General features: G+C 47.6%; 2 protein-coding genes and 1 long non-coding RNA gene across 10 annotated transcripts in view; 1 reads left to right on the forward strand and 2 right to left on the reverse strand.

The window, feature by feature from the left end:
* Window positions 1-9,591, forward strand: part of LOC308483032 (fatty acyl-CoA hydrolase precursor, medium chain-like) — a 28,070-nt gene extending 18,479 nt beyond the window's left edge. The window contains 8 exon segments of the mRNA XM_081016576.1: window positions 124-228; window positions 724-759; window positions 1,359-1,499; window positions 1,590-1,670; window positions 1,963-2,110; window positions 3,193-3,324; window positions 4,838-4,910; window positions 9,214-9,591. Coding sequence (XP_080872702.1) covers window positions 124-228; window positions 724-759; window positions 1,359-1,499; window positions 1,590-1,670; window positions 1,963-2,110; window positions 3,193-3,324; window positions 4,838-4,910; window positions 9,214-9,388 — 891 coding nt within the window. The 3' untranslated portion in view covers window positions 9,389-9,591.
* LOC308483033 lies at window positions 2-12,020 on the reverse strand. Of its 8 annotated transcripts, none has more exons than XR_013989551.1 (3): window positions 11,942-12,020; window positions 10,822-10,895; window positions 9,696-10,529 (listed from the first exon to the last, which is right to left on the reverse strand). It is a non-coding gene; the product is annotated as an uncharacterized lncRNA (long non-coding RNA). The 8 variants fall into 8 exon arrangements; XR_013989552.1 differs by having other exon boundaries at window positions 10,822-10,915; XR_013989553.1 differs by having other exon boundaries at window positions 10,822-11,422.
* Window positions 12,021-12,048: 28 nt separating this feature from the next.
* LOC308483186 (rho guanine nucleotide exchange factor 11-like) lies at window positions 12,049-16,313 on the reverse strand (the record flags this gene model as incomplete). Its single annotated transcript, XM_081016774.1, has 5 exons — window positions 14,680-16,313; window positions 13,825-13,904; window positions 13,550-13,675; window positions 12,975-13,092; window positions 12,049-12,245 (listed from the first exon to the last, which is right to left on the reverse strand). Exons 2-5 carry the CDS (start codon window positions 13,885-13,887, stop codon window positions 12,049-12,051), a joined length of 504 nt encoding a protein of 167 aa, XP_080872900.1. The 5' UTR covers window positions 13,888-13,904; window positions 14,680-16,313.
* Window positions 16,314-18,120: the final 1,807 nt, after the last annotated feature.

Here is an 18,120-nt window from a genome sequence, read left to right on the forward strand (position 1 = left end):
CTTTTGTTTACACCTCGCTGTGTCCACACAAGTATTAAAAATATTTGTGCTTCTCCTGATGGAGCAGAACAGCCTGTTCCTTCTGACGCTCAGCCAGGACTGGTTTCTTTCTCATGGTTGCAGAAAATTGCTGCGACTGCTGATTGTCCGACATCCAGCTCAGTCGAGATGATTCGTTGCCTCAAGGGAAAGACGGAGAACGAGATCCTACAGACGACTCTCAAGATGGTAAATGTGCTGCAATCTGATGCTGCCCTCTGCCTAGATGGGGAGATAAAAGTATTGATAGAGGTTAAGGAATCTCAGAGTGGAACTAGATGTAGAGATGATGATGATGATGATGGCACAATCATTTTTAGTCCTCCTATCCCTGTTCCATCACGGCATGAGAATTGAGTATGCTTAGTGGCCATGAAATGTTACCAGTTGGGAGGTGGGAAGCACTACAGGTAAGGGAGCAGGGAGAGAGTAGAATGCCCTGCGTGAGTGAAGCTCCTCACACCTTGGAGCCTGTCCAGCAGAAGAGAAGCTGCTCCTGCAAATGTCCCACTGGTTGTTTAATTCGCTTCCTTCCAAGGTAGCGTCCGCTCCTGGGGCTTTGCCCTCTTCTGCCCTGTGCACAGCTCCTATTGTTTTCCTATGTGTAAGACAATTTCTCAGTGATTTATGTCTGCAGACCTTTAAACGCCAGTCCTCTCCCTTTCCCCCTTCCTGTAATTGCAGGATTTCACCACAATGCATCTTGGCGCAGAAGAAGAAGTGAGTAAATCAACGGAATGAGGATGGCCTGAGGGGAGGGAAGGAAGTGAAGAACACTTACCATGAGAACAGGCACCAACAGCAGCCGACTGAGGGCAGCTCTAAGCCTGCTTCTCTTTCAAACTGCAGGCAAGAGTTCTCTGCACCTCAGGATCCATAAATGGAATCCGGATGCACACTTTTATGTGGCTGGATGCCACCCCCCCTTCTGTGTAAAGATAAGAGTCGTGTCCATTGCTCTTCCCCCTTCTGCATCTGCTCCCACCTACTATTGGCATTGGCTCTCAGAAGGCTGTCTATATGGCTATGTGGCCCTCAAGCTGGAAAAGACTCCCCAGCCCCATTTTATAAGATGTCCTGTAATCTTGTTGGTGTTAAGTACCAGCATCCCTTTTCTCATGTACTCTTCATGGCATTGACCCTTTGACCAGTAAGTGGGCCACAAACAGGCTTCACCACAAGAATGCCTCCTGCCTTTAAGAGCATGAGGAAGAGCAGAACATTGGACATATTTATGTTAGGCATAAATGAAAGTTCCAGCCCTGAAGACCGAAGCAAAAGCAAATAACTGATTTTTTTTTATTCTCCCCTCCCTCCAGCACACTGTGTTCTACATTGCAAGTGTTGATGGTTTATTTCTTCCAAAACACCCCAAGGACCTCCTTGAAGAGAAAAGAATTAATAATGTTCCATTCATCATAGGCGTCAATAACCATGAAGCAGGATGGATTATTCCTAGTGTAAGACATTGTGTGTGTATTTTCATGCACCTTTCTGGAGCCCCCTAGTGCTCACATCTAGAACTAGGAGCTCTGCTTCTTCTCCTCTAGATGCTGCAGTTGCCGGATGCCACCAAGGGGCTTGACAGAGAGACGGTCACTCTTGTGCTGCGCAGCTCAGAGCAAATCTTGGTAAGGGGCTTTCTCAGACTGATTGACTCTCTAATGTCATTAGCTGTACTTCCCCAAGTGAATTGTTGCTTGGGTGGCAAGGAGGGGCTTTTTGGAGATGCTTGATATCCACTGGCAGCTTTCTGGCCGTCTAAAGAACTCTTTTCAGCATCTTCATCAAGGGGATGGCAGGGAAGGGAAATTACAGGGTTCCCAGCAGAAGGGAATAATGTGGTTCAATGTTGCCCTTGTCCTTGATCATGGGGGAAGCTACTGTTCAATAACTCTTCCTGCCTTTATCTGCCCATTGCAGGGTGTCGCTCCGGAGCACGTTCCTATAGTTGCCAATGAATATCTGAAGGATGTTAGCGACCCTGTACAGCTCAGGGACAAACTCCTCGAGCTGCTAGGAGATGTGGTATTTGTTGCTCCAGCCATCCTAACAGCGAAACTCCACAGAGGTCAGTTTGCTGTCAGAGTTGCTGCATCACAGGTGGTCTTGACTGGGCCAGTAGAAGTGAGCTAGCTGCTCACTAGGAATGAGGCATAAATTGGGTTTCATTGGGATTTTAACATGAACCTCACCAATTCACACTTTCTGAAACAAAAGTGAAACATAGCTAGCCTTCAAAATTAGTATTTCTCCCAATTTTGTGATGCAATTTCCCCACCAAATAGTGTGTGCATCTGGGGAAAGTTTGAAGAAAAAAAATCTGTATATTAGTGAAAACTACACATAAAAATGCACTGTGTTAGGGAAAATTGCTTGCAAAAATTTGTTGTTAGGAGAAACTTGCACTAAAATGCTTGTGGGTTTTCATGAGGACTTCACACAAAAATTGCAAAAATGTGGAGCACCTTCCTCTTGAATTGATTCCCTCCTCCACCCAAGATGTCTCCACTCATGACAGCTGCAGATGCTGAGCCCAGGTTTGTTGGTGTGTGAAGCATTTATTTGCTTCCACCGCTGAGCTGCTGGCCTTCAGCATTAACTGCCTGTGGCTCTCTCAGAATGGCCATGCAAGCATTTGGTTGGGGTAGGGGGATGGAGATTACTTTCTACCAGGAACTCTGGTTTTCAGTTTGAAGTCTGGGAAATAGTGGCTATGCTAGTTGAGAAAATATCCCCTGGAACCTCCACATGGAAAGAAATCAAGAGTATGGGTGAGTCCCTCTGGTTTTGGAAACAATTAAAAACTCTTCAAAGCCTCTTTCTTCCGAGAGATAAAGTGAAGTGAACACCTGCCCCTCAAGCAGTGATCCCCCTTCAAACTGTCATCAACTCTCTGAAAATGACTTCCGGTTCCAGTTCCAAAATCAAGAGTGGGCAATTAGAACTGGCTCACAGACTGAATCCAGAACTTCTCCCCCACAGCAGACCATTCTGGACCTAAATGAAAAGGTTTTTGTAAATAAATAAATAAATTTAAGGTTTCCTCCTGTTTTCTTCCACCAGCTACTCACTCAACATGTTGCTTTATGTTTATTTTGGGTAATGTGCCAGAGAATGCCCCCTTCTAACAACATCTTTGGTTTTTTCCAGATGCTGGCTACCCAGCCTATGTGTATGAATTTCAGCACCGTCCAAGTTCATCCTTGGGCTTTAAACCGGACTATGTTAAAGCAGACCATGGTGATGAAATTTGCTTTGTCTTTGGGAAGCCTTTCTTAGCAGGTGAGGTGCTTCTGCTCTCTAAAACTTTTTACATTTTATTTTTAGCAATTAATGATATTTTGGTTTCATCTGCAAACGATGGCCATGTAATCACATCTAAACAGGATGTTTAAACCTCAGGATTGCTGGTGATCACAGAGGGGCTGTAGGTGGCTGCATTTTGAAGACTCTTAAATTGTTGTCCAAGGCAGATCCACATGCAATTTGTTAACAGCAGTCAGATTTTAAGGTTGTGAAGGTGTGAGCCACTGTTGCCAATCCAACACTTCCCACCCCTCTTGCTTCTGGTCCTGGCATCCCAGCATTGATTGCATGAGTGACTCTCACTGAGCCTAAATGGCAAGAGGAGTGAAGTTATGGACGAAAGCTGCAGGAGATCCATTTGCACCAGGCAGTGAAGCTCTTTTGAAGCATGTCTCCCTAATCTATAGGACTCCTTAGTGAGTATCTTGTGACTCCAGCTGCAATCAAGCAGAACGAAAGTGACCTACACTATTGGCCAGAATTATGGAAACTTTTTGGAAAAAGTGTATTTCTGAGGTTTGATGGCTCATAACACCACTTTTTTTGAGTAATACCATAAAATTATATATCAATGGAAAGATAATGAAGAATGCAGCAAAGTTTGTTCAGTTATCTGTACTCTATCAAAATTTATAGCCAAATAACCAGAAAAAGGAAGCACAACTTGTTTAGGTTAATATGCAGTAGCTTTCCTTAATTTGAATGTAGCCAATGAGCATGAGTGTTTAGAGAGCCAATCAGGTGTTATGAGCCATCAAACTTTGGAAATACACTTTTCCCAAAAGATTTCCACAATTTTGGCCACTAGTGTATTAAGGGCTAGGTGACCTGTAGCAATGTATAGGAATTTTATATAACTCATTTTTTCTGTTGTCCCCCCCCCATAAAGAGCCACTCTGTGTGTTATGAAGCTATTATTGTTACGCAAGAGAAACTGAATTATTTCTGTATACAGGCAGAGCATAAGGAGGAAGGGCTCATAGCATTAACACTCTGCTTCCCCATTAGGTTTCCAAGAAGATCTCCAAAGCCTCATTTTTGGTTTCACAGAGAGCAAGTAATCCTCCAGACCACCAGCCACCCAGTCCGATAGCAATATTTTATATCGCTCCTTTGTTGTGATTTTTATTATTGTGATATTATTATTGTATTGCATTTTTGTATTTGGTATACATAGAAAAGGTAAAAAAGGTAAAGGACCCCTGGATGGTTAAGTCCAGTCAAAGGTGATTATGGGGTGTGGCGCTCATCTCACTTTCAGGCCAAGGGAGCCGGCATTGGTCCACAGCTTTCTGGGTCATGTGGCCAGCATGACTATACCGCTTCTGGGGCAGCGGAACACCATGGTTGTATCCAATGGGTGAAATTCAGCGAAGCTTTACTAAGAGTAGACCCACTGCAATTATTAATTTACCCTGAGTAAAAGTTGAAAACTATCCCATAATCTTTAAAAATGGCTTACATCTGTATTTTTGTCTCTTGTCTGCAGGTGATGCAACAGAGGAAGAGAAAAGACTGAGCAAAACGGTTATGAAATATTGGGCTAATTTTGCTCGCAGTGGGTGAGTAATAGAATAGAATAGAATAGAATAGAATAGAATAGAATAGAATAGAATAGAATGCTGATGTTGTGTTACTGTAATATAGGCCATTTTGAACCAGTGGGTGTATTTTGAATTTTGAGAGAATGTTATGGGCACAAGTCACAAAATGGCTGCCATGAAGGTGTGGCATAACACAAAATTAGACCACAGTCATGGCTCCTTTACTCTCTCTCACACATACACTCCTCCAGGACAATCTATTGCTTAGCATGTGAAGCCAGCTATATCCTGCTAGCCCTCATTGTGGAGATACAGCTGTTAAAGGCAGAATAACCCTGTTTTTTTCTCCAGTGTCAATCCTACACTAAAGTCTAGGCTGCCATCAGATGCCCATTTACCTGGGAGTAAGCTCCATTAAACACTTACTTTGAAGGAGATGTATAAACCCTTGTACTGTAAGTGAAAATACAGCAAATTCTTAATGAGGGCCTGGCTTCCGGCTCCTGCAAAACAGGAGACATACCTTGGCCTCTTTGAAAAATTTTCACCATTTGAATTTGCCATTCTGGGTGAGGAATTATTTAACATTCACACACACTTACTGTGTAGTATTTGCAATAAAATAACTTATAGGGAGGGCTGACCACAGAAAAAATGCATCCCAGTTGCTGGAGGAAAAGGAAATATAAACTACGGAGATTTCAAGGACCACTAAAAATACATAAGTGAAGAAAGCACACTAAAGGCAAGTGGACATTAGCAGCTGTTTAGGACCCTGGGGATCCTTACTGCATGGTGGTCAGACATCTCATTTATCAATCAGAGGTCTGACTTCACTTGGCAGATTGAAGATGTCATGCTAGCTCATTTCAGATAAAAATTACTTAAAAGGGTGGCTGCACATTTTGGTTGATAACTTTCTTTCTAGGAAGGTCAGAGACCAACTAAAGAAAAGAAAAAAAGATTGGAAGCTTAGAGTCCAGGGACTTCAACAAGAGTGTTTGCACATGAGGGCTGGCCGCCCCTGTCTTAGAAGATCACAGGATGAACATAAGCCAATAGTGAGATGCAACTGCTTTGAAAGCTAATGCAATCTTAGGCTTCATTGACAGAATCATGTTCAGATTGTTGAAAACCATATAGAGTCAGTCTATCCTGCATTAGCCAGGCAGCACCTGTAGTCTAGTGTCCAGCTCTGGGCGCTACATTTTAAAGACATTGGCCGGCTGGAGGTTTGGGGGGGGGGCGAGTGACCAGGGTGGTGAGATATATGTTCTATAGGCTTAAGGATGTGTCAGTGAAGCAAAACCCCTGACCCACAATCAGCGCCATAAAACATAGATTTGCGCAGCAATATAGGCTGTTGGGTTTGGAACTTAACAGGTTAAGTTGTTCCCATGATGCCTCAACATTCTGACGTCAGCTTTAGAAGCTGGGAGGAGTCTGGGAGGAGTTTCGTTCTGTTTCCCCTCTGGTCTCTGAGAGAAAGAGGTCGCAGTTCGTCATGGCTGCGGTGAGCCCAGGAGATTCCTGGGGAATGTCGGAATAAAGAAACTGAAATGGACAAACCTGGTCTCTGTGTGTTTGTCTGAAGCTAAGTGAAGCTACGTGACAGTTTTCGATGCTGTGTTCAACTCTGCTGAGGCGTGACTGGAGAGCTACTGGAGACGGAGCTGAGTGGCGCAGCTCGGAGGAAGCGCGCCGGGCATAAAGAGCTAATTGTGGATCGTAAATCAATTAGCAGGGGTCACGCCAAACCAATCAATCAACTGCACAGGTTATGGACCCTTAATCACCGATCGTAAAACTGCCACAGGAACGCTTTGAAGTGCCGGAATGCGTTTGAAGTTTGCGGTCTGAAGCAGAGACGCTGGCAGGGATTTTTGCCTGGTGTTAAGAGGCAAAGGAGAGCTGCGGAGCTGAGAGCAGCTGAAAAATCGTTTCTCCACGGATGGGTGCCGGAGGAGCTTGTAATCTGTGAGTACAGCTTGGGGCCCCTTGGGAGAACGGAAGACAATGGCAGGCAGCCAGGTCTTGGAGGACATTGCGTTTGAACAGCTCACTCTAAGATGTTCAGCAAGGGCTGCCTGGGATGTGCTGTGAAGCTTCAGCAGGAGGCCAGAGCCCTGGAGAAGCATTGAGAAAAGTCTAGAGATGGCTGGTGCCCCTGTTCCTGATGTTTTAGCCTCAAGGAGTGCTAGTGAGCAGATCGGGGGGGCGAAGGATTCCAAAGGCAAGTGTAAAGGCTTGTCCACTGTGCGTGCTGGAGTGGAATGTCAACAAAGCAGGTTCCCAGAAAGCCGCAGTGGGAGCCAGGCCAGAGGGGGCGGAGCTGGCAAGGAGTGCTTTTCCGGAAGAAGGAGAAGGAGGCCAGCTGGGAGGAGCCCCGGGCAGTGTTTTTCCACTGGAGTTCGTCGTTGCTGCCCATGGAGAGCGGAGACAGCTGGGCAGGAAGGTCCCAAGGTCAACCAGCTGAGTTCTCATGGGAACCAGTCTCGGAGAGGAGGCCAGCGTGGGAACGCAAGGGAAAGACGTGGCTCAGACGCTGGGGAGGGTTGTTTTCTTATCACTGCTTCTATGGCAACTGTGAAGAACAACTCCAGCCAGGACACGGTGACACGCTGGGTGTTGGATACTACTATTGGTCGTCACCTGCTAAGCGAGCCTGCTGGCGAAATGCGGAACTGCAGGGCTGTTTTCAACAGGACACAACTGTGATGTTAGCAGACGGAATGAGAAAGCAGTTTCTGCTGTGGCTAACATGTTTGTTTCTCCTTTACAGGAGGAGCTAGAGATCTACGTTGTGCCGGGACTGAATTGTTGTTTGTTATCCATTTTCAGAGGGGGGAAACAAGTGGCCAACGTGAAAAGGGGGCAGAACAATCTCTTTGTTCTGGAGTCACCTCTGGAGGGTGGTGGGAATGCTGGAAAAGCACAGGCGCAGTGTGCTAAGGTTCCCAGTCATGTGCAAAAGCTGCACAGGTGCACAAAAGGGTACAAACTCCGGAAATGTGGGAGGTCCCTAGGGTGCAGGGCATGCAAGGGTGCACAGGTACATGGTTTTCCCGGGTTTGGGAGGGTAGCCAAAGAGCCCTTTGAGCTCTTTGAGGCAGGTGGTCCAAAGGTTCAGGAAATGATCTTCTGTGGATATGATCCTGCAACCAATGGGTGGAAGTTTGCATACCCAGAGGGTGATCAAACCAAGCTGCTGGTCAGTAAGCAGGCTGAGTTCTGTGAACAGGATGGGTGTTCAAGACTCAGGGATAGTCCTGTTTTTTCTCTCAGAATGTCTGTCTGATTCTGAGGAGGAAAGGGAGCCAGAGGCTGATCCCGGTGATAGGGACCAGGTCCAGGATCAGGGTTCAGAACCCGGTGATGGGGACCAGGTCCAAGATCAGGGTTCAGGGCAGGTCTGGGCATCTCCAAAGGTTGTGAAAGGAGTGTCCAGGTGTGAGGCTTCATCTCCGGTTAGCGTAATGGAGAAAGCTCACAAACAGGGTGTCAAGTCAGAGGGGGAAGGATCTGACGGAGAAGACACAACTGCTGGCCCAAATGGGTCAGTAGGGTATCAGGTCACAAGTGCGTGGAAAAGTGTCGCACAGTGTGATTCTGGGAGTGTTGAAGGGGTTCAACAGGTGCCTGGGAAAGATGCCGGGAAGGGGCACAAGGCAAAGGGAAAGGTGTTGAACTCAAAAAGGTCTTGTCAGAATGGTTCGGCAAGAGGGGGTGTTGGGTTTGGAACTTAACAGGTTAAGTTGTTCCCATGATGCCTCAACATTCTGACGTCAGCTTTAGAAGCTGGGAGGAGTCTGGGAGGAGTTTCGTTCTGTTTCCCCTCTGGTCTCTGAGAGAAAGAGGTCGCAGTTCGTCATGGCTGCGGTGAGCCCAGGAGATTCCTGGGGAATGTCGGAATAAAGAAACTGAAATGGACAAACCTGGTCTCTGTGTGTTTGTCTGAAGCTAAGTGAAGCTACGTGACAGTTTTCGATGCTGTGTTCAACTCTGCTGAGGCGTGACTGGAGAGCTACTGGAGACGGAGCTGAGTGGCGCAGCTCGGAGGAAGCGCGCCGGGCATAAAGAGCTAATTGTGGATCGTAAATCAATTAGCAGGGGTCACGCCAAACCAATCAATCAATTCCACAAGGAGGGTGTAGTGGGAAGAGCAGGAGCCTGTTTAGTTGGCTTGTGTGCCTTGCGAGGTGGTCAGGTTCCTACTTCCAGTGAAATGACCCCAAATTGTCCCACCATCACCCACAAGAGTGAGCATATTTGGGAAAACAGGTCCTGTGGGAAGCTGATGGCCTCTTTTTATGTTTTCTAGGAACCCGAACAGTGCTGGCCTGGTGAACTGGCCCCGGTACGATGCGGCTGAACAATACTTGGAAATAGGCTTAAAGCAGAAGCCAGCAAAGAAGCTGAAGGAGCAAGCAGTTAACTTTTGGACCAAGACCTTACCTGAAAAAATAGCTGAAAGCCAAAGGCGAACTGAATTATAAACCCTTAACCAGGCTCAGGTTGCTACAACACAGGAGATACTTTTTTGTTTCACTGGAAATGATTTCACAGAGAATTGTTATCCACAGTTTGATGTTTGGTCAGTTATTGTCCATTGCCCACCAATTTGTTGATCACTAACAAAATATAGATGGGGTTCTGATTACAAAATATAGATGGGCTTATTTTAGGCCCACAGGCCTGATGAAGCGTCCTCATTCTGCCCACAAGACCATTTTTACCCTCCTTCCCTACAGCTCCATTAAGCATGATATGTCAGGTGCAGGGCAGGTAAAAGCAGGGCAGGTAGAATGCCATAGAGTGATGGACTGGGAAGTCCTAAGAGAAGTGACCTATAATGGAAAATGTACGATGTATATACAAAAAATCTGGGAAATGTACAAATACATTTTTTTTTAAAAAAAGCACAAAATACATGAAAAGAACAAAAAAAGTAACAAACCAATAACACATAACTAATAATGTTACTAGTAACACATAATGTTACTAATTAAGGCCTATACTCTCTTTTTTGAATGCAAAACACTGCAAATTTTGAATAAAACCTTTTGATTTCAAAATACAGTGGTACCTCGGGATGCGAACGAGATCCATTCCGAAGCCCCGTTCGCATCCCGAAGCGAACATAACCCGTGTCTGCGGGTCACGTTTCGGTGCTTCTGTGCATGCACATGCGGTGAAACCCAGAAGTAATGCGCTCTGTTACTTCTGGGTCGCCGTGGAGTGCAACCGGAAAATGCCTAACCCAAAGCTTATTCATCCCGAGGTATGACTGTAAAGCTAAAACAAGTATCCTAAAGACATATACAAAGTTGTCCTAAGTAGCTTGCAAAAGCAGCACTTGCACTTGCGGGCCTGCTCACAAAGTGATGCTGGGCTTGTGGGGCACCGTGAGTGTGCCCAGCTTTGCAGCAATGGGCAGGGGTCGCTCTGGCAGCACACCCCGTCCCCACGGCCTTGCCCCCATGGTGCACCCACCCCAGGCACAGGCAGGGAATGCTCCACCACTGCTGGATATTCCTCTTCTGCAGCAATTCACAGGGCGTTGCTGATCTCAAATGATTGGGGAGAGGTTGTGACGGACTCTCCTGTGTAACGCTGCCACCACTCCTTGTCTATCTCCTGCAAAAGGGGTAGCCAGGGGGAGGGGGAGTTAGGGACTCCAAGAAGGAGGGCAGCTGCCGCAGGGGGGGTGACCATCCCCTTCACCCAGCTAAGAAGGCTCCCTGGTTCTAAACCAGACGCTTTTGAGTGGCAAGGGGTTCTATTCCACCCCAAGGGCCACATGCCCACATGGGAAACTTCTTGGGGCTGAGAGCTTTCAGAGGAGGAAGTGGGACTGGAATACCCACCCTTATTTATTTGGCCTGCCAGGACACCCTCTCACACCCTCCCCCCAAAAGACTCCTCTCACCTTCAGCCTCTTGATATTCCTTGAGATCTGCCCCATGAGGTCCACGATGGTCTGCATGCTTGGCCACTCCACCTCTGTTGAGACAGGGAACCCTCTGTATAAAAAGAATCGGCCTTTGAGGTGCCACCAGGCTTTTTGCAGACAGGGAGCTGCTGTCCAGGACGTTTCCTAGTCTTGCCTCTTTCAGTGCCCATGAGCTCCATGGGTGGTAGAGATGGCCCAAGCCAACTCTCTTCGCTGTGAGCCAAACAACCCCAATGAGTGAAGAGCAGATGCCCACCTTGGCCCTGTTTTCCGAGTCTAAATACCCATTGCAGAGCTGCTTAAACTCTACTGCAGTCAGGGAACCGCAGGGAGGTCAATCATCACCCAACCACCCCTCCCATCAACCAGGCACCCTTTCCCAGGCAAGGGGGCAGCAAGGAACCGTGGTGGTATGGCCCCCCTTCTTACTGTTGGCCACGGGGTGGACAAGGAGGGTCTTGAGAGGAACAACGGGACTTAAGGGGGAGCTCTCCTTCCCGAGCAATTTAAGCCGCAGCCACTGCCCCTTTCGCTTCAGGAACATGACCAGGTCTTTGAGAAGCAGGATGTGAAGGTCCTAAGAGACACACACACACAGAGGGGGGTTGTTGCTCACCTGCTCCACTTACCCCAAGGAGAATATCAGGGTGTCAGGCTGCAGAATCAGACCAAAGGCCCCACAGGTCAGAGGGACAAAGGATGCCGGACCAAATCAGGCCCTTGCACCCATGTAGTCCATGTGCGTTTCAACTGCTGAGGCTCTACTTGTTTTAGGGATCATGTTCTAAAACTGCTTGGTTCTTTTAATCTTTTTTAAATATACCTGAGGTCCCTTTGCTTGGTCTGTCTAGCTCAGCCTTGTCTCCTCTGGTTGGCAACAGTGGCTCTCCAGGTCTTTTAGACTCAAGAGACCCACAGCCCACATTGATTCATGTCAGTAGAAAAGGGAGATATAAAAAGCCAATCAGAGAGGAAGCACACACATCCCTCCACTATAAGAGGTCTGTGCGCTCTCTCTCTCTCTCTCTCTCTCTCTCTCTCTCTCTGTGTGTGTGTTTGTGTTTCGGAGGAGAGGTTGTTTCTTCCAATCACGTACCCATAGTCTTCAACTTGCTGATGCACAACTTCAGAGGCCCCTCATGGATCAGTTGATGGTCCTTCACGTCAAGGTTCTGCACAGCAGGGACAGGAAAAGGCATCATTTCAAAGAGGGAAGAGCAGGCTAAGGTCAGTCACTTGAGAGAAGGGCAAAGGGCGGAGGGGAGGCCTTACCTGGAATTCCACATCCAGCCAATTCTGGTAGGTGCCTAGTTGATGTTGGTTCTCCGCCTGCCTCAGCCTGTTCTTCACACTCTGGAGGATTTCCTTGCTCTGATTGTGCTGGTGCTCCCAAGTCAACCCTGAGCGAAGGAGGCACAGAGAGACAGGGTGAGAGAGACAGCGGGGCTGACAGGCTGCTGGCAAAGTTGGCTTTGTTTTATTAGTTTGAGACTCACAAGGTGATCACAGAACAAACTAGGAGCAAAGCAAACAAGTCTGAAAGGCAGATGAGCAGCAGCAGCCCAGATGCAGAAGGCAAAAGCATCCTGGTTTGCTGATAGGAAAGTGGGCAGCCGAACAACACTCACACCCTACAGTCTCAGCCTGACTAATGCAAGCAGAGGGGGGTTGTATAAACACTCCCCCAATCTTCCTCACCATCATCCCTTTGTGTTCCGTCTTTCCCTAGTAAGGCAGGCTCAATGCATCTTACAACCTCCAAAATTTAGGAAGCACGTCAACATTTAATCATTGAGAGACGCAGGTATCCTGGGACACCCTCCCCACCTAGGGTTGCCATATCTTGGAGAGCAAAATAGAGGACAGCTTGAGCTGCTGCCAACCTAAGCCAGCAAAAGAGGCACACAGGGCTGCTGCACCTCATACCTCTTTCCCCGACTCGGGCTGGCAGCTGCCGTGGCATACAAAGCAGCCCAAGCCCAAAAAATCCAGACATTTCCTTAAAGTGTAAAAATCTGCCCAGATGGGCATGTTGGCCCCCCAAAAGAGAACATGTCTGGGTTTTCCCGGACACATGGCAACCCTATCCCCACCGCACCCAACACACACATATGTGGAGAGACAGAGACCATCAGTGTGCTTGAGGATGTTATCCAGCAGCAGAGGGTAGCTGGTCAGGCACTGCATCTCAGATTCGAGGAAATCCTTCAGCTGGCGCCGGTGACATTGAGGGCAGCTCTCGATTTCCTGGGAGAGGCAGAGAAGGAAGCAGGCAGAAAACCTGTTTCTGAAGATTAGAGAGAGTTAGCTACCTCCAGGATCACAAGCAACCAAACAAGAGGGATCATGTTGCTGCTCAGCTCCTACTTGCTTATGGGCTTCTCCTTTGGGGCAGTTGGGCGGCCACTGTGAGAACAGGAAGCTGTCTCTCATTCCAAAGAAACCAAACCCTGGGAAAGTTCCTGGAATCTCGTACCACTTGGAGATTGGGGTGCATACAACAATATTTTACCACTAGATCATCTGGTTGGTTCTCCTGCACTCTTGCATTTGCCCAAGGAGTGAGCAGCAGGGAGAAGAAGGCAGGCTTCTTACCCCTTTCCCTGAATGGAAAACACCGCCCCCCCCCCCCCCGGACAGTGCCAAGCCAGCAATGGAAAAGGCCCTTTCCTTGAGCAAAGTCTCCTCTTCACACACAGGATACCTGAATGATGCCCCGGAAGTAAACATCCTTCCACTGCTTGGTCTGGAGGAACTTCAGGGCCTTGGACTGCTGCATGCAGAATTTGATGACAGCCTCCTGGACCTCTTTGCTTGCACCCACACCAAACTATGGGGGAAGGAAGGAAGGGAGTGGGCAGGGAAGAAGAAACATGTCTGATGAGCATCAGGAAATCAAAGGCCCAGCTCAACCAGAGACCCACAGGCAGCCCCCTCCCAGTCACTGCCAGCCTCCCTGCTCTGCTGTGGGATCATTACCTGGGAAAGTAGGAGGTCCTCGATCTCCTCAATGAGGGGCCCTTGCTCTTGCAGCTTCTTCATTGGCTCTGACAGAGAACCTGGGAGAACAGGGAAGAGAGATGGGAGGGGAGGGTGAGAAGGGCAATGGGAGTGGGGGAGGGGCAGGGGAATGGCCTGCTTTAAAATTATGTGGGTTTTTTTTAAGTGCCAGTTCCTCAGCAATGGAGGCAATGTGTCTCATTTATTTATATCATTTACATCCCACCTTTTCCTCCAAGGAGTTTAAGGGGGTGTACGTGGATTTCCTCCTCATTTAATCCTCACAACAACGCTGTGAGGTCGGTTAGGCTGACAGGCAGCAACTGCCCCACCACCACCACCCTCCACTGCCAAAGGCAGTAGATGACTCTAAGTTATCCCATTCCTGAGGAGCATTGCTATTGCGCTGATGCCTTGCTGCTTGTGGCCCTCCCTGAGAACAGGCTGCAGCTCTGGCTGGGCCTTTTGGGCCTTATCCTGCTGCTGGAAATGCACCCAAAGAAGAGAGCACCCAAGGATGCAGTTATGAGCGCCACCGAAGTAGGGTGTGTATTTTAGGGCTGAGTGAAAAATAATCTCCCATAATTCCCCATCCTATTTGTGGTTGGTGAAAATGGAGGTGGGGAGCATTCTCTTGAATATTTGGGACAGGGGAGATGGTAATTCTGCTGCAATTTGGATGGTGACAAAAAAGGAAACACAGGAAATTCTTTGGAAAACTCCCTGGTAAAATTGTTGGCTCATGTAACACCCAGCATGGGATTTAGAAAGCTCAAATAATCCAGAAGCATCTTTAAAACCTGGGCATGCCTCCGCTCTAGCCCGTGACTTTACCTTCTGCGCAACCAATACCACACTGGTCCAACAACTAAGCCAAATAAATTTCTCCAAAGGAGCAAGATAGTTCCCGTGTCAAAGGATCAAATGAAGACAGTTATTCAAAGAAGAGGTTTCCAAAGTCATTGGATCAGATGAAGACAGTTATTCAAAGGAGAAAGAGGTTTCTCTGAAGATGTCCACAAAGTCAACTAATCTGAAGGCTTTTCAACTGATCCAACTGACAGGGCTTCCAACTGACACAAGGATCATTTCAAACAATTCAAATGGCCTCCCTGGAAACAAAACATTCCACAGCCGGTTGTGAGGTCAGAGCCTGGCCAAGGACTGGACCCAGTGGGCTCCGGGCTCCAGGCATGCTCTCTCTGCCAGGCCCATGTCACCACTTGGCAACTTCAGGCGGCTGCCAAGCCCCTGACCCACCCCTGCATTTACCCCCAAGCAGGAGGCTTAGGCAGCTGCATCTAGGCTCCCCTTAGAGTTCCCCCAAATCCTCCCAACTTTGCATCCCTTTGGAGAATTGAAGGAAATAAGGCAGGACATGACTCTGGTCCAGTTTCTGGCACCTCCTAAAACTCACCTGTTTGCCCAGGTGTTGGCTGGCTAGTGGTCCATCCTTTGGTCATTGTGTTTTATTGGTTCTAGTGGTTTGGATGTTATATTAAATGTTAGTATTTGTGGGCTTCATTGGATTATGGAACTGTTATAGTGAAATCCTTGGGCTCACTTGGATTGCCAAACAAAGACACCAGCCAGGAATATAGGAGCAACATAGCAGCCGGTAGGTCTGATCTTTATTCAAAAGACAGTTGCAACAGGACTTCCACCCACCATATGGAAGAAGCAGGAAGTATTTACAAAATTGAATTGTGTTGGTTTGGGGGATGGTCTGGGGCTGCAGTGTCCCGTTTAACTGGAAACACCCCCCCCCCACCTTAATAAAAATTCTGGTAACAGAACTACCTTCTCTCTCTGCCTGGATTCTCACCCACATTCTCTAGGCATCTTTTTAAAAACATGTTTGTGCACCTAGAGGCCTTTCTTGGTGTTTTACTGTTTTTTTTTTACATGAAAACTCCACCTTTTGTCTGAGGAACTCAAAGTGGGGTACAAGGTACAATTCCTCTCCAAATTATCCTCACAATAACCCTGTGAGGTAGGCTAGGCTGAGAGTCTGAAACCTGGTCCAAGGTCACCCAGTGAGTTTTATAGCCAAGAGGGGATTTGAACCCTGGACACTCGGGTCCTAGTCAGGTCTGGACACCCTGGTATATTATCATTTTAACTGCCCTGTTTTGTCAGCTCCATTTCCCCCCTGTATCTCAAAGCCCATCTAGTCCAGCCTCATGTCCTTATGGTAGCAACACAGATCCTCTTCTGGAAAGCCCACAAGCAGGACCAGAGCGCAGCAACAACAGCAGGGCGTCCCCCACTTGGGAGTCCCAGCAACTGGTATTTGGGGGCACTCCTCACTGCCTATGATACTGGAAGTTGTAGAGGGCTGTTGCGGCTTTTAATGATGAAACAAGCACACCCTTGCGGAGGAATGACTTCCAGTGAAACTGGGTGAATTTAAATACCAAGCAGCCACTAGAGGGTGCAACAGACACACATTAGCTCCTGTTGCAACTGGGGGTGCAGTGGGGTGGTAGGGGGCTATGCTGATGCTGATAATAATAATAATAATAATAATAATAATAATAATAATAAATTATTATTTATACCCCACCCATGTGGCTGAGTTTTCTGAGCCACTCTGGGCAGCTCCCAATCAAGTGTTAAAAACAAGACAGCATTAAATATTAATGCTAGTTAACCTCAGTAATTTATTACATTGTGCCTTTATTTATTTAGCGTATTTTTACCCCCCTCTTCAGCCAAAAAGGCTCCCACAGTGACTTACATGAACTCAGAACAAGACATACAGCAGTACCTCGGGTTACATACGCTTCAGGTTACATACGCTTCAGGTTACAGACTCCGCTAATCCAGAAATATTACCTCGGATTAAGAACATTGCTTCAGGATGAGAACAGAAATTGTGCTCCGGCGGCGCGGCGGCAGTGGGAGGCCCCATTAGCTAAAGTGGTGCTTCAGGTTAAGAACAGTTTCAGGTTAAGAACGGACCTCCGGAACGAATTAAGTACTTAACCCGAGGTATCACTGTATAGGCATTTACATAGACACTGTATATGGAAAATAAAAGTATTTGTAATGTTAATTGGTCTTGATTACTTAGTCTGATGTAAAAAAAAAGTCTTTGGACTAGGACCTGGCAGACCAAGATCCCCCCCCCCCCCCAGCCAGGCTGCAGCTCCTTGATCCAGCCCTTGCATTGCATTGCATCCAGCGCTAAGCATACACTGAGCAGACCCACTTAAATTATGATTATGTCCCTTTTTGTCAGTGGGTAGTCTGAGTAACAAGAGATGTGTAGCCTGCACTACCTTGCAGGGCTGTTGTGAGGATTCAACAGGGAGGTGGCCATGGGGGGGGGGCGGGGTTGCATGGAGGCTCCTGCTCAGTTGCAATCCCATGGCCAGCCTTGTGAGCTCCCAGTTGGAGAAAGGGCACTGAGGGACAAAGACATTGTTGTTGCACATGTGGCAGTGGGAGGAAGGTGGGCGTCCTGCCTGAGAAAGCGTGACCTGCAAGGAGAGGCTATGACCCTTGAGTAAGCAGGGCAGCGGCAGCGCCTCAGGCAGGCGTCCACTCCTTCACTTGACATGGGGTGTGGGGTGGGCACTTCCTCTGCCACCCAGCTAGCCAACTCCCAGTAGCCCCAACATCCACCAAGGCTCACCAAGTGAGTTGTGAAGCTAAAGATGGCTTCTTGAAAGTTTTCTATGTGCATAAAGAAAAAACAGAAAAACTTTTATTGTGGTTTCCAAGAACTTCTGAACGAGTTTGGACACAAGCACTCATGTGAATAATCAGCTCTCACCCTTTTGCTTTTGGGTCTTGTCTTTCTTGAAGCCTAGATGGGTCTTTGCCCTTCCACATTCCATAAGTTGCTGACAGCAGCAGCAGAGCGATTCTAACAACTCAAGCCTGAGGCAATATTCGGATTACCTTTTAGCATGCTGAGATCAGCAGGTTTCGTAATCCAAATAAACTGGGTGTTCTTCATAAACCAAGGCCCTTCTTTCATTTGTGCTCCAGGGATGTTGAGAGCATCCAGAAATGGCTGTTTCTCCAACAGTTGAGATCACATGTTTGAACCTCTGCACATTTTGCAAGGAAAGGCAACATGATAGATCAGGCATGTCCAAAGTCCATTTTGGGGGCCTAATCCGGCCCGCCGGTCAGTTTAATCCGGCCCCTGTGGCAGTTTATTTCCTTGGGTAAAATCCTGAAAAAAGCCTCAACAACTTTGGTCGGCCCTCACGGCCCTTCACTTCATCAAATCTGGCCCTCTTTGAAAAAAGTTTGGACACC

The sequence above is a fragment of the Podarcis pityusensis genome (genome assembly GCF_964106645.2).
Source record: "Podarcis pityusensis genome assembly, chromosome: 8".
Classification (NCBI taxonomy): Eukaryota; Metazoa; Chordata; class Lepidosauria; order Squamata; family Lacertidae; genus Podarcis; species Podarcis pityusensis.